General features: G+C 39.8%; 1 protein-coding gene across 3 annotated transcripts in view; it reads left to right on the forward strand.

Moving 5' to 3' along the window:
• Positions 1-13,629, forward strand: part of KIF23 (kinesin family member 23) — a 41,463-nt gene that overhangs the window by 700 nt on the left and 27,134 nt on the right. For all 3 annotated transcript variants that reach the window (XM_047767176.1, XM_047767175.1, XM_047767177.1), the window contains exons 2-3: positions 1,765-1,834; positions 3,215-3,343. In XM_047767176.1, the coding sequence (XP_047623132.1) occupies positions 1,765-1,834; positions 3,215-3,343 (199 nt within the window). The remainder of the gene's footprint in view (positions 1-1,764; positions 1,835-3,214; positions 3,344-13,629) is intronic.

Genomic DNA, 13,629 nt, shown 5'->3' on the forward strand with positions numbered 1-13,629 from the left:
TTTCTTAGCCTAGGGGGCCGAGACCACTCCCGGTTGTCGTTCGGTTACTTTTCTCTATTCTTTGGTCTCACACTACCCGGTCCTCGGGCATAAATGCACACGCCCACATTCCTCACCGAGTGGAGTGATATTCCCAGGGCACCCTCATTCCTTGACTGCTACTGGCTATCGAAATACTTGTGCAAAGAAGAGGGCTGACTTTATATTTATCGTCATCATGTAGCTAGTCGTTTGCAAAAGGCAACTTGTTTTCTTAAGAGGCTAAAGTCAAAATCTTTATCTTTGGGAAGAAAAATACGGAGGTTAAATAAATCTACCATAATATCTTGGACTTAAAACACGAATTTGCTTGTTTCACCTGGGGAAGTGTTGAGAAAGTATTTTAATAGTCTGTAGTCCGAGCCAACAACTTCATTTAATGTTAGCGTTAAATGTTTAGTCTATAGATAAATGGGGAAAAGGGGGAGTGGCATGTAGAGAAATGATAAAGTAAATAATTATTTTTTCTACCATCCCTACTTAACAAGAGCAAGAAATTGCAGTTTGGGGACCACATTTTGGGGACAAAGGATGATAGTTCTGAGAATTCAATAATTTCTTACTCCTTGAAAGTAAAGACATAAATCTTGATGAAAGAATGGATTTTCTCCATCTGCATTTTTATATTTTATTGAAGTTGATCACTTTTCAGTCTGCCTTGGCAATGGGCTGTTGGCACTGAAGCCCACAGCATATGGGCTTATGCGTCTGTATATTTATGCCCTTGGACATAAGTGTGGTCAATTATCCATAGATTTTTCCAATTTGTAGTGTCTGTAAAATTGTTGCTTAAGAAAATAAGCAAGCTATTTTACAAATAGAACTATAAATAGATGTTAAAAACAATTCAACAGAGTACATTTTAAAGATCTTATTGGGTTCATTTAACAGTTGATGAATTGGGCAGCATCCAGTCTAGCAGATAGAAAGGAGTGCTGAAGAACTTTACAAAATGGAAAACTTATAGGCAGAGAGGGGCAGGACAGGAGAATTACTAGCAATGTGTAGATCGTGGCAAGGTGAGCATCCTTTAGTGGGTGGCAGTGGTCTGTCAGGCAGATCACCTCACTAGTGCTGACCAGGTAATTCCAGATTGGCTAGTTTAAGAGTCTGCTCCTGGGAGAGGTTGAGACTATAAGTTAGGTATTAAGTCTCAGTTTGGTGACACAGGGCTTAGCATAAGTGATTCCATTTGGGGCCTCTTGTCTCTTTTTTCAACAAAGAGTAAGTGTATTTAGTACCAAAACTTTCTCCTAAGCCAATTTTTTTTTGTGGGGGGGGGGGCGTGGGGAGCTGCAGGTGGGGCATATGGAAGTTCCCAGGCTAGGGGTTGAATCAGGGCTGCAGCTGCCAGCCTACACCACAGCCACAGCAACATGGGATCCGAGCTGCATCTGGGACCTATACTGCCGCTCGATGCAACGCTGGCTCCTTAGCTCACTGAGCTAGGCCAGGGATCAAACCCGAGTCCTCATGGATGGATACTAGTCGGGTTTATAACCACTGAGCACACTGGGAACTCCTTAAGCCAAATTTTATTTACTTTTGGATTATACATGCCAAAATACTCTTCTACTAATGCAATTTATTCTTATTCATGTTACTTGGGGTATAGTGTTTTGGAACTGGTAAAGAATAAACCTTAGGTAGGTTGTCTCTATGAATTATAGGTGAGGTTTTTTGTATGTTAGTGTTGAGCTGAAATGTTTTTGTATCTATGACCAGGAGGACTAAGACACCCAGGAAACCACCAGTGAAAAAGGGAGCCCAAACAACTCTTAAAGACCCAGTGGGGGTAAGGTTTCCCTGTGAATTTGTGTGTGTGAATTCATGTCTTTTGTGTGTGAATGTGTGTGTGTAAGGACAGAGGTGCGGAAGTGGAGTCAAAGAACATTTGGCTAAAAGGTCTGTATTTAATTGCTTAAGGGTTGTTCCAGCTTTGAGATTTTATTTCTATGTAGGATTCATTAGTCCAGTAAAATGAAGTCTTTGGTTGTTGATTGCATACTTCCTATAATTAATTATAATTTGAAAAGTTATATAATGAAAAATGGAGTATCTTGGAGAGTTCTTTATATTCTTTGGGATGGGGGGAAGCTTTCTGCTTGCACAAACATCCTCTCCTATCTTTAGGATAGTTGTATAGTAACTTAGGGCATTCTTCATGCGGAAAGCCCCAAACTCCATGCTTTGGGGGACCAAGTTTCATAAAGACTCCAATGTAGAACAATTTAATTCATCTCATGACTGCTCATTTGCATGTACTTCACAAGTTTCAGTCTTGGGAACTTGCTTTTAAAAGCAAATGGCTGGAGTTCCTTGGTGGCCTACTGGTTAAGGATCCAGCGTTGTTACTGCTGTGGCGCAGGTTCGACCCCTGGCCCGGGGAACTTCTGCATGCTGAGGGCGAAACTGGAAAAAAAAAAAAAGTAAATGGCAAATGAGGGAAGATTGGTTTGCTCTGGGCTGTTTTTGTTTTGCTTTTTATGGCCACACCTATGGCATATGGAAGTTCCCAGGCTAAGGGTCAACTTAGAGCTGTAGCTGCCAGCCTATGTCACAGCCACAGCAACACAGCATCTGAGCTGTGTCCGTGACCCACAGTACAGCTCACAGCAACACCAGATCCTTAACCCACTGAGTGAAGCCAGGGATCGAACTCACATCCTCATGGATACTAGTTGGGTTTGTAACCTGTTGAGGCAAAATGGGAACTCCCTGCTCTGGGCTTTCCCTTCATTGGCACTGGAGTGTGTCTCTTCGTCTGAGTTGAGGGAACCAGATTCTTTGCACATACAGCTGATTAAGAAGACCACATTTCAGATCTTGCATTTACTTATTTAGTATATTAAGTACTCAGCTTCCAAGTTTTAATTGACATCCAATTCCATATAATCCTAACAGCTTTTCAAAAAATTCTCAATGTGTGATATGTTGATTTTTGGAGAGTTTTAATTTTATGTGCATTTAAAATTCTCTCATACCTAATATATCTTTTTACATTTGACAATCAGCAAATTGGGCAGCAGGTAGTGGGGTAGAAAGTTTTGGCTTTCATAGCTTCAAGTTTATATAGATCTCTTGCATTTAGACACCAAATATTTGTTGAATGAATAAATGAAAAATCAGGTAAAAAGTCAACCTTTGATTTTTAAGCATCTTCCTGTATTTTCAGGTGTACTGTAGGGTACGCCCACTGAGCCTTCCTGATCAAGAGTGTTGCATAGAAGTGATCAATAATACAACAGTTCAGCTTCATACTCCTGAAGGTTATAGACTCAACCGAAATGGAGACTATAAGGAGGTAATTGCTATTGGAACCAACTGTTCTTAATTAATAACTTCTTTCCTGAGTGGTTTTTCGATTTTTTAAATTGAACAAAATTCCTGTGTTTCCACTTTTTTGGAAGACTTATTTACTTCACTCTAACCATTATATTTGAAGTGTTTTTAATGTCTAGGTTGTATGGACACACCTTTGGTATATGGGAGTTAGAAGATTCCTTTTAGAGGATAATTTCTTATGCTAATATTTATTCGTTTTTGGAGCATTTATGTTCGTAACAGCTTTTTTTTTCTTCTTATTTTTGTTCATGGCGGCTTAATGTGGAATGATATCTAATTGTGCTAGGCAGTTACATATATAAGTATATATATAGTTTCATGTGTGGGGATTGAAATAACATTTAATGGGATAGGCACGGGATACTTGTATCCACTTCTTACAAAGTGTTTAAGCTGGAGGGTAGAAGGAGACTTCTAAAAATGAATAAAGACAGAGTCGTTGCCTTTATGGAGTTTACAATTTACTTTACAGATGCTAAATAACCCTCATAGATAGGACATGGAAGACAGGTGTGCTTCAAGAAAGGGACTCTGGGAATGCAGAAGAAAGGATTAATTCAGGTTGTCATCTCTTTCAAGCTGCTTTCACTCTTTTGTGTACACTATTCCAGGGAGATTACTAGTCAGAAGCCCACCAGTGGCCTGCCACTAAATGTGATAAGATACCTCTTTGTCCTCATTATGATCTATTTCTCAGCAGCAATGCTACTGTCTTCCCACCAGCTGTCCCGAGTTATCTTTCGTTGGCTACCCTCTATGGGCTCTGCCTCATTTCCCAACCTTTAAATACCAGGTTGGGCTATACCCAGGGATCTCTTCCCTATCTATACTTTTCTCTGGCTTTAAATGTTGATTATATGGTAATAATTCTGAAATTTTTATCTCTACCTTAAATCTTTTCTTTAACTCTGAACTCAAATATCCACTGCTTAGATTTCACATAGGCATGTCCAAAAGAACTTCTTTTTCCCCCCTCTAGATCATCTCCTCCCTCGTTTTCTCTTCTCAGTGAGTAGCACCACCATCCATTTGCTCAGGCCAGAAACGTCTCTTTGTCTTGTTCCCCGTCCCCCTAACACCCCATTCATCAGTAGATCCTATCTCTCCTACTCCAGTGTATATTTTGAAACTCTCATTTCCATCTCTACTGCCACTATCCTCCTCTGGGGCCTGTTATTAATTATAGAGACCTGTGCTTATTGAATGATCTGTGGTAAAGAAGCAGCTTTTTAATATTTTTTTCATTTTTTAAAAATATAGTTGATTTACAATGCTCTGTCAATTTCTGTTGTACAGCAAAGTGACCCAGTTATACACACACACACATTTTTTCCTCACATTATCCTCTATCATGTTCCATCACAGGTGACTAGATATAATTCCCTGTGCTATACAGCAGGATCTCATTGCTTATCCACTCCAAATGCAATAGTTTGCATCTACCCCAAACTCCCAGTCCACCCCCCCCCCCTCCCCCGGCAACTACAGCTTTGTTTTCCATGTCCATGAGTTTTTTCTTTTCTGTAGATAGGTTCATTAGTGCCATGTATTAGATTCTACAAATAAGTGGTATCATATGGTATTTGTCTTTCTCCTTCTGACTTCACTTAGTATGATAATCTCTAGCTGCATACATGCTGCTGTAAATGGCATTATTTTGTTCTTTTGATGGCTGAGTAGTATTCCATTGTGTATATATACCACATTTTCTTAATCCATTCATCTGTCAATGGACATTTAGGTTTTTCCATGTCTTGGCTATTGAGAATAGTGCTACTATGGACATAGGCGTGCATGTATCTTTTTGAATGAAAGTTTTGTCTGGCTATATGCCCAGGAGTGGGATTGCTAGATCATATGGTAGATCTATATTGTATTTTCTGAGGAACCTTTATATTATTTTCCATAGTGGTTGTACCAATTTACATTCCCACCAACAGTGTAGGAGGGTTCCCTATTCACACCCTCCCCAGCATTTGGTATTTGTAGACTTATTAATAATAGCCATTCTGAACAGGGTGAGGTGGTAATTCATGGTAGTTTTGATTTGCATTTCTCTACTAATTAGTGATGTGGAGCATTTTTTCCTGTGCATGTTGGCCATCAATATGTCTTTAGAGAAGTATTTATTCAGGTTTTCTGCCCACTTTTCAATTGGGTTGTTTGGTTTTTTTTGCTGTTGAGGTGTGTGAGTTGTTTGTATATTTTGGAGATTAAGACCTTGTTGGTTGCATCTTTTGATCCTATTCTGTCCCATTCCTAGTTTTTTTATTTTTTTTATGGTTTCCTTTCTATGCAAAAGCTTGTAAATTTGATTGGGTCCCATTGGTTTATTTCTGTTTTATTTCTGTTGCCTTGGAAGGGAGACTGATCTAAGAAAACATTTGGACGGTTGATGTCAGAGAATGTTTTGCCTATGTTCTCTTCTAGGAGTTTATGGTATCTTGACATATTTAAATCTTTAAGCCATTTTGAGTTTATTTTTGTGCATGGTGTTAGGGTGTGTTCTACTTTCATAGATTTACATGCAGCTGTCCAGTTTTCCCAGCACCACTTGCTGAGGAGGCTGTCTTTTTCCCATTTTATAGTCTTGCCTCATTTGTCAAAGATTAATTGACCATAGGTGTCTGGGTTTATTTCTGGGTTCTCTATTCTGTTCCATTGGTCTGTATGTTTGTTTTATACCAGTACCATACTGTCTTGATTACATAGATTGGTAATATTGTCTGAAGTCTGGGAGAGTTATACCTCCTGCTTGATTTTTTTTTTGTCATCTTTTTGCTATTTCTTGGGCCGCTCCCGAGGCATATGGAGGTTCCCAGGCTAGGGGTCGAATCGGAGCTGCAGCCACCAGCCTACACCAGAGCCACAGCAACGAAAGATCCGAGCCGCGTCTGCAACCTACACCACAGCTCACAGCAACGCCGGATCCTTAACCCACTGAGCAAGGGCAGGGACCGAACCCGCAGCCTCATGGTTCCTAGTCGGATTCGTTAACCACTGCGCCACGACGGGACCTCCCTCCTGCTTGATTTTTATTCCTCAGGATTGTTTTGGCAATTCTGGGTCTTTTATGGTTCCATATAAAGTTTTGGATTGTTTGTTCTGGTTCTGTGAAAAATGTCATGGATAATTTGACAGGGATTGCATTAAAGATTGCTTTGGGTAGTTTGGCCATTTAAAAAATTTTTTTTTAAATTTTTTTGCTTTTTTTGCCTTTTAGGCCACACTCAAGGCATATGGAAGTTTCCAGGTTAGGGGTTGAATCGGAGCTACAGCTGCCAGCCTACACTACAGCCATACCAACACAGGATCCAAGACACCTTTGTGACCTACACCATAGCTCATGGAAATGACAGATCCCTGACCCACTGAGCGAGGCCAGGCATTGAACCTACATCCTCATGGATACTAGTTGGATTTGTTTCCTCTGCACCACACTGGGAACTCTAGTTTGGCCATTTTAATGATATTAGTTCTTCCAGTCCAGGAGCATGGAATATCTTTCCATTTCTTTGAATCCTCTTTAATTTCCTTGATTATAATGTTGTATAGTTCTCAGCATATGAGTCGTTCACCTCCTCAGGTTTATTCCTAGGTATTTAATTTGGGAGTAGGGGTGTGATGTTAAAAGGTATGGTATTTTTATGTTCTTTTTTTTTTTAATGGTTTTAATTTTTTCCATTAGAGCTGGCTTAGTGTTCTGTCAATTTCCTCCTGTACAGCAAGGTGACCCAGTCACACATTCATATATACATTTTTTTTTCTCAGATCATCATGCTCTATCATAAGTGACTAGATAATGGTTCCCAGTGCTGTACAGCAGGATCTCATTGCTTATCCAATCCAAAGGCAATAGTTTGCATCTATTAACCCCAGAATCCCAGTCCACTCTGCTCCCTCCCCATTCCCCTCCCCCTTGGCAACCACAAGTCTGTTCTCCAAGTCCATGAGTTTATTTTCTGTGGAAAGGTTCATTTGTGCTGTATATTAGATTCCAGATAAAAGTGATTTCATATGGTATTTGTTTTTCTGACTTACTTCACTTAGTATGAGACCCTCTAGTTGCAGCCATGTTGCTGCAAATGGCATTATTTTATTCTTTTTTATGGCTGAGTAGTATTCCATTGTGTATATATACCACATCTTAATCCATTCATCTGGACATTTAGGTTGTTTCCATGTCTTGGCTGTTTTGAACAGTGCTGCAATGAACATAAGAGTGCGTGTGTCTTTTTCAAGGAAAGTTTTGTCTGGATATATGCCCAAGGGTGGGATTGCTGTGTCATATGGTAGTTCTATATTGAGTTTTCTGAGTTACCTCCATACTGTTTTCCAGAGTGGTTGTATCAATTTACATTCCTATTCCTTTTTTCTTATATTCCTTTTCTAACATTTCATTGTTAGTGTACAGAAACGCAACTGAATTCTGAATGCTTATTTTGTATCCTACTACTTTGCTGAATTTGTTGATGAGTTCCATTAGTGTTTGTGTGGAGTCCTTAGGTTTTTCTATATATAGTGCCCTCTCATCTGCACTGAGTGACAGTTTTACCTCTTCTCTTTCGATTTGGATACCTTTTCTTTTGTTTCTCTGATTGCTGTGGCTTGGACTTCTAATACTTGTTCAGTAAAAGTGGTGAGAGTGGGGATCCTTGACTTGTTCCAGATTTTAGCAAGAAGGCTTTCAGCTTTTCTCCATTAAGTATTATGTTGACTCTAAGTTTGTCACAAATGTCTTTTATTATACTAAAGTCTGTTTCCTTTATATGCACTTTGATAAGAGTTTTTATCATGAATGCATGTAGGATTTTGTCAGATGCTTTTTCTGCATCTATTGAGATGATCATATGGTTTTTGACCTTTCTTTTGTTAATGTGGTATGTGATGTTGATTGATTTGGGTATGTTGAATCAACCTGTGTACTTGGGATGAATCCCACTTGGTTGTGGTGTATGATCTTTTTCATGTGTTGTTGGATTCAGTTGTCTAAAATTTTTTTGAGAATGTTTGCATCTATATTCATCAAAGATATGGGCCTATAGTTTTCTTTTTTCATAGTATCTTTGGTTTTGTTATTAGGCTGATGATAGCTTCACAGAATGTCTTTGGGAATGTTCCTTCTTTAGTCTTTTGGAAAAGTTTAAGAAGGGTGGTTATAAGTTCTTCTTTGTATGTTTGGTAAAACCTTTGCCTGTGAAGCCATCTGGTCCTGAACTTTTGTTATTAGAGAGAGTGTTTTTATTATATATTCAATTTTCATTTCTATTGATTGGTCTGTTCATTTGTTACATTTCTTCTTGATTCAGTTTTGTTGGGCTGTATATGTCTAGAAAGTTGTCCATTTCTTCTAGGTTGTCAAATTTGTTGGCATATGGTTGGTCAGAATATTCTCTCATGGCTTTTTGTTATTTCTGCAGTCTCTGTTGAGATTTCTCCTTTTTCATCTTATAGTTTGTTCATTTGGGTTCTTTCTTCCTCCTGGTGAGTGTGGCCAGGGGTCTGTCAATCTTGCTTACCCTTTCAAAGAACCAGCTCTTGGTTTTATTGATTTTTTTTTTCTATTGTGTTTTGAATCTCTATTTTATGATTTCCTCTCTGTTTTTTTTTTTCCTTTGGTTTTTTCCTTTTCTAGGGCTGCACCCACGGCATATGGAGGTTCAGGCTAGGGGTCTAATCAGAGCTGTAACCTCCGGCCTTTGCCAGAGCCACAGCAACGCCAGATCTGAGCCGCATCTGTGACCTATACCACAGCTCACGGCAACACCGGATCCTTAACCCATTGAGCAAGGACAGGGATTGAACCCTCAACCTCATGGTTCTTAGTCGGATTTGTTAGCCACTGAGCCATGACAGGAACTCCTCCTCTCTGATCTTTATGATTTCCTTCCTTCTGCTGACTTTAGGTTTTGTTTGTTCTTCTTCTAATTCTTCTAATGGTAGGTTAAGTTGATGATTTGAGATTTTTCTTTCTTTCTTTTTTTTTTTTTTTTTTTGAGGAAAGCTTGTATCATTATGAACTTACCTCTAAGACCTGCTTTTGCAGCATCCCACAGATTTTGAATGATTGTGTTTTCATTATCATTTGTCTTGAGGTATCTTCTACTTTCCCTTTGGATTTTTTCCATTGACACATTGGTTTTCTTAGTAGAGTGTTGTTTAGTCTCCATGTGGTCAGTTTTTTCTCATTTCTTTTTTTTTCTTTTATCTTTTGTCTTCTTAGGGCCACACCCACGACATATGTAGATTCCCAGGCTAGGGGTCAAATTGGAGCTGTACCTGCTGGCCTACAACACAGCCACAGCAACTCTAGATCTGAGCTGCGTCCATGACCTACACCACAGCTCACAGCAACACATTATCCTTAACCCATGGAGCAAGCCTGGAGATCGAACATGTGTCCTCATGGATATTAGTTGGGTTGTTAACCACTGAGCCATGGCAGAAACTCCTCTCATTTCTTTTCCTTTGGTTGATTTCTAGTTTTATGCCATTGTGGTTAGAGAATATGTTTGAAATAATTTCTATACTCTTAAATTTGTTGAGGTTGATTTTATGCCCCCAGTAAATATTTGGACAGAGGAATGTTGGGACCTTGAGAATGTTCTGGGTGCACTTGGAGAGAATGTATACTCTGATTTTTTTGACGTAATGTGCTGAAAATACCAATTAAGTCTAACCTTTCCATTGTGTCATTTAGGATCTTTGTTACCTTATTGATTTTTCTGTCTAGAAAATCTGTCCATTGATGTGAGTGGAAGTCTCCTACTGTTAATGTATTCCCATCAGTTTCTCCTATTATGTCTATTGGCATTTGTTGTATGTATCTGGGTGCTCCTATATTAGGGGCGTATGTATCAACGAGTGTAATAGCCTCTTCTTGAATGGATCCTTTATTAAATAGTGTCCTTCTTTGTCTTTCTTTATGACCTTTGTTTTAAAGTCCATTTTGTCCGATATGAGTATTGAATTCTAGCTTTCCTGTCGTTTCCATTCACATGAAATATCTTTTTCCATCCCCTCACTTTCAGTTTATTATGTGTACCTTGTCTTAAGGTGAATCTCCTGTAGGCAGCATATTACAGGCTCTTGTTTTTTTAATCCAGTCTGCTATTCTTTGTCTTTTGATTAGAGCATCCAGTCCATTGACATTTAAGGTAATTATTGATAAATATATATTTATTGCCATTTTAAACCTTGTTTTCCAGTTGATTCTGTGTTTCGCCTTTGTTCCTTTTTTTTTTTTGGTTGGATGATTTTTTTTTATATTGCTCGTGTCCTCTTCCTTTTAGTTTTAGTGCATGTATTGTTTGATTTTGATTTGTGGTTGCCTTGTTTTTCAAGTATGTTAACTTCTTCTTATATCCATTTGCTTAAGCCAGATAGCCATATCGACTCAAACACATTCTAAGAAAAAAGAAAAAAAAAACCTATAGATTTTCTTCCTTCCACACATTTTACATTTTATGATTTTGATGTCTTTTTTTTTAACATTTTCATGTTTGTCCTTTTGCTGTTCCTTGTGTTTATCCTTGCTTTTATGAATAGGTTGGTTTTTTTTTTTTAAATTCCTTTTAGATCTGTATACTGGCTTATTTCAGTGATTACTTTAAAATTGTGATTTCCTCTGTCCTATATCTTCTTACTTCTTTACTAATTAAAGGAGACCTTTCAGTATTTCTTTTAGAGCAGGTTTAGTATTGCTGTATTTTAGTTTTTGTTTGTTGGAGAAATTCTTTATTTTTCCTTCTATTTTTTATGATATTCTTGCTGGGTGAAGTACACTAGGCTGCAAATTTTTCTCTTTTAGAACTTATTGGCCTGTAGTGTTTCTGTAGAGAAATCAGCTGATAGCCTTATGGGGGTTCTCTTATAATTAATGCATTTTCTCTTGCCGCCTTTAGAACCCTCTCTTTAACTTTTGCCATTTTTATTATATGTCTTGGTGTGGGCCTGTTTGGGTTCAACTTGTTTGGGAGTTCTCTGTGCTTCCTTTATCTTTTTATCTGTTTCCTTTAGATTTGGAACATTCTCAGCCATAATCTCTTCAAATGTATTTTCAATCTCCTTTTATTTTTCTTTGCTTTCTGGAACCCCTGTTATATGTTGATTAGCACAGTTTATATTATCCCATGGATATCTTTTATGGCTTTCCTGTTTTTTCATTTGGTTTTCTGTCTGCTGTCCTGATTGGGTGGTTTCCATTATTCTATCTTCCAAGTCACTAATTCATTTCTCTGCATTATTCATTCTGCTCTTCAGTGCCTTTAACTCAGCTTGTGTCTCAGCAAATGAATTTCCTAATTTTTATTGGCTCCTCACATTTTCTAGTTCTTTTCTAAGGTAATCTGCATTACTGTTTATATCTGCTCTTAATTCCTTCAGAATTTTCACTGTTTCCTTTTTGAACTCAGTGTCTGCTGGACTACAGAGGTCTGTGTCATCATTTGCTCCTTCAGAGGATTTCTGTTCTTTTAATTGGGAATGTTTCCTAAGCTTCTTCATTTTTCTTATGTTTTTCTTATGTGACTTTAGGGAAAAAAACTACTATAGTCTTGGAGGGGTATTTATAAGCAAAAGTACCCCTGGGTAGTTGTTGAAGGCTTACTTTTGTGTGTTTGTGTGTGTGTGTGTGTGTGTTGTGTGTGTTGTTCTGCTTTTGTTTGGATGTTTGCTGTCTTTTTCCTTAGTGTGTTCAGGCTTTATCCCCTTGATAAGGGGTGTACTGCTATATGGCCTGGGTCTGCTTCCAGGGAGGTAGAGGCATTTGGCAGGGCTATTGATTAGTGCCTGGTTGCTGTGCCACCAGGCAAGTGTACGTGGTGCCAAGATCATGTGGCGGTGGCAGCAGCAGAGCATGTGCGTTCCCAGTGGGGTGAGAACAATGTGTTGTGCTCAGTTGCAGTGCCCCCCTTTGTGCTGATGACCCCTGTGGTTGCTGGGGCTGCAAGTTGTGCCTGTTCATGGACCCCTAGTGGTGGCAGGCCACGCCCTCCTCTGGAGTCTGAGATGACTCCAGCAGTTTGCTTGTGCCGCCCCTAGCCTGTGCAAGAGGTGCCCTTCTGCTGGTAGCGCTTGCAAGAGGTTCCCTGTATCCCTGAAAGAGGCACCCTGCTGTTCGAGAGCCAGTGTGTTTGCAGAGAAATATATTCCTACGGTGATCCTGCCCCTCCTTCTCTCACCCTCCCCAACGATGGCACCTTGCTTCTCCTGTGGTCCCAGGTCTCCTCCCAGTATCCCGTAGCTGTGGTGCTCTGCTCCCCAGCCCATGGTGCACCACTCCCTAGCCTCTCAGGCTGTCTCCACACAGCCAACCGTAGACCCTTCCCCAGAACTGACCTCTGGTGCCTGAATCTCAGCACCCAGTCCCTGCCTGAGCACCCTGGGCTCTGATGTCCCTAGCAGTGGTACCAATTGTTTGCATGACTCTCTCTCTGCTTTGTCCTCCTTAGTCCAGCTGCTGAGCTTTTCTATGAAGCTTTGAGGTCCTTCTTTCTTGGCTGATCTCACCTGCAGTTAGGTGGCTTCCCAAGGTATAGGTTCCTTTCCTCTTTCACAGCTCCCTCTCAGGAATGCTGGTTGCCGATTGCTTTTTTCCCCCTTTGTTCTTCCCAGTGATGTGGAGGGTTTCTTGTCCTTTTTGGAGGTTTAAGATCTTCTGCCAGCATTCAATAGGTGTTCAGTGTGTACCTTTCAGCATGAAGATGTGTTTTTTGTTGTATTTTTGGGAGAAGTTGAGCACTACGTCTTACTCCACCATCTTGATCTTGCTCTCCAGTTGTTGTTGTTGTTGGTTTTTTTTTTTGTCTTTTTGTCTTTTTGCTATTTCTTTGGGCCGCTCCCGCGGCATATGGAGGTTCCCAGGCTAGGGGTCGAATCGGAGCTGTAGCCCCCGACTTACGCCAGAGCCATAGCAACGCAAGATCTGAGCCACATCTGCAACCTACACCACAGCACACGGCAACGCTGGATCGTTAACCCACTGAGCAAGGGCAGGGACCGAACCCGCAACCTCATGGTTGCTAGTCGGATTCGTTAACCACTGCGCCACGACAGGAACTCCTGTTGTTGTTGTTTTTAATTTTCAGTGCATTGTGACTGAGACTTTGGTGCAGTTCGGCCATAAAGAAATGTGAAGACAATTGTTAAGCAAAGTTAGACAGTGGAGGACTGGTTTATAATCTGTTCAGTGAGATAAGCTCACTGATCGCATGCTGGGATGCTGCAGTGATGTGAAATGGCTCT

The sequence above is a fragment of the Phacochoerus africanus genome, chromosome 2 (genome assembly GCF_016906955.1).
Source record: "Phacochoerus africanus isolate WHEZ1 chromosome 2, ROS_Pafr_v1, whole genome shotgun sequence".
Classification (NCBI taxonomy): Eukaryota; Metazoa; Chordata; class Mammalia; order Artiodactyla; family Suidae; genus Phacochoerus; species Phacochoerus africanus.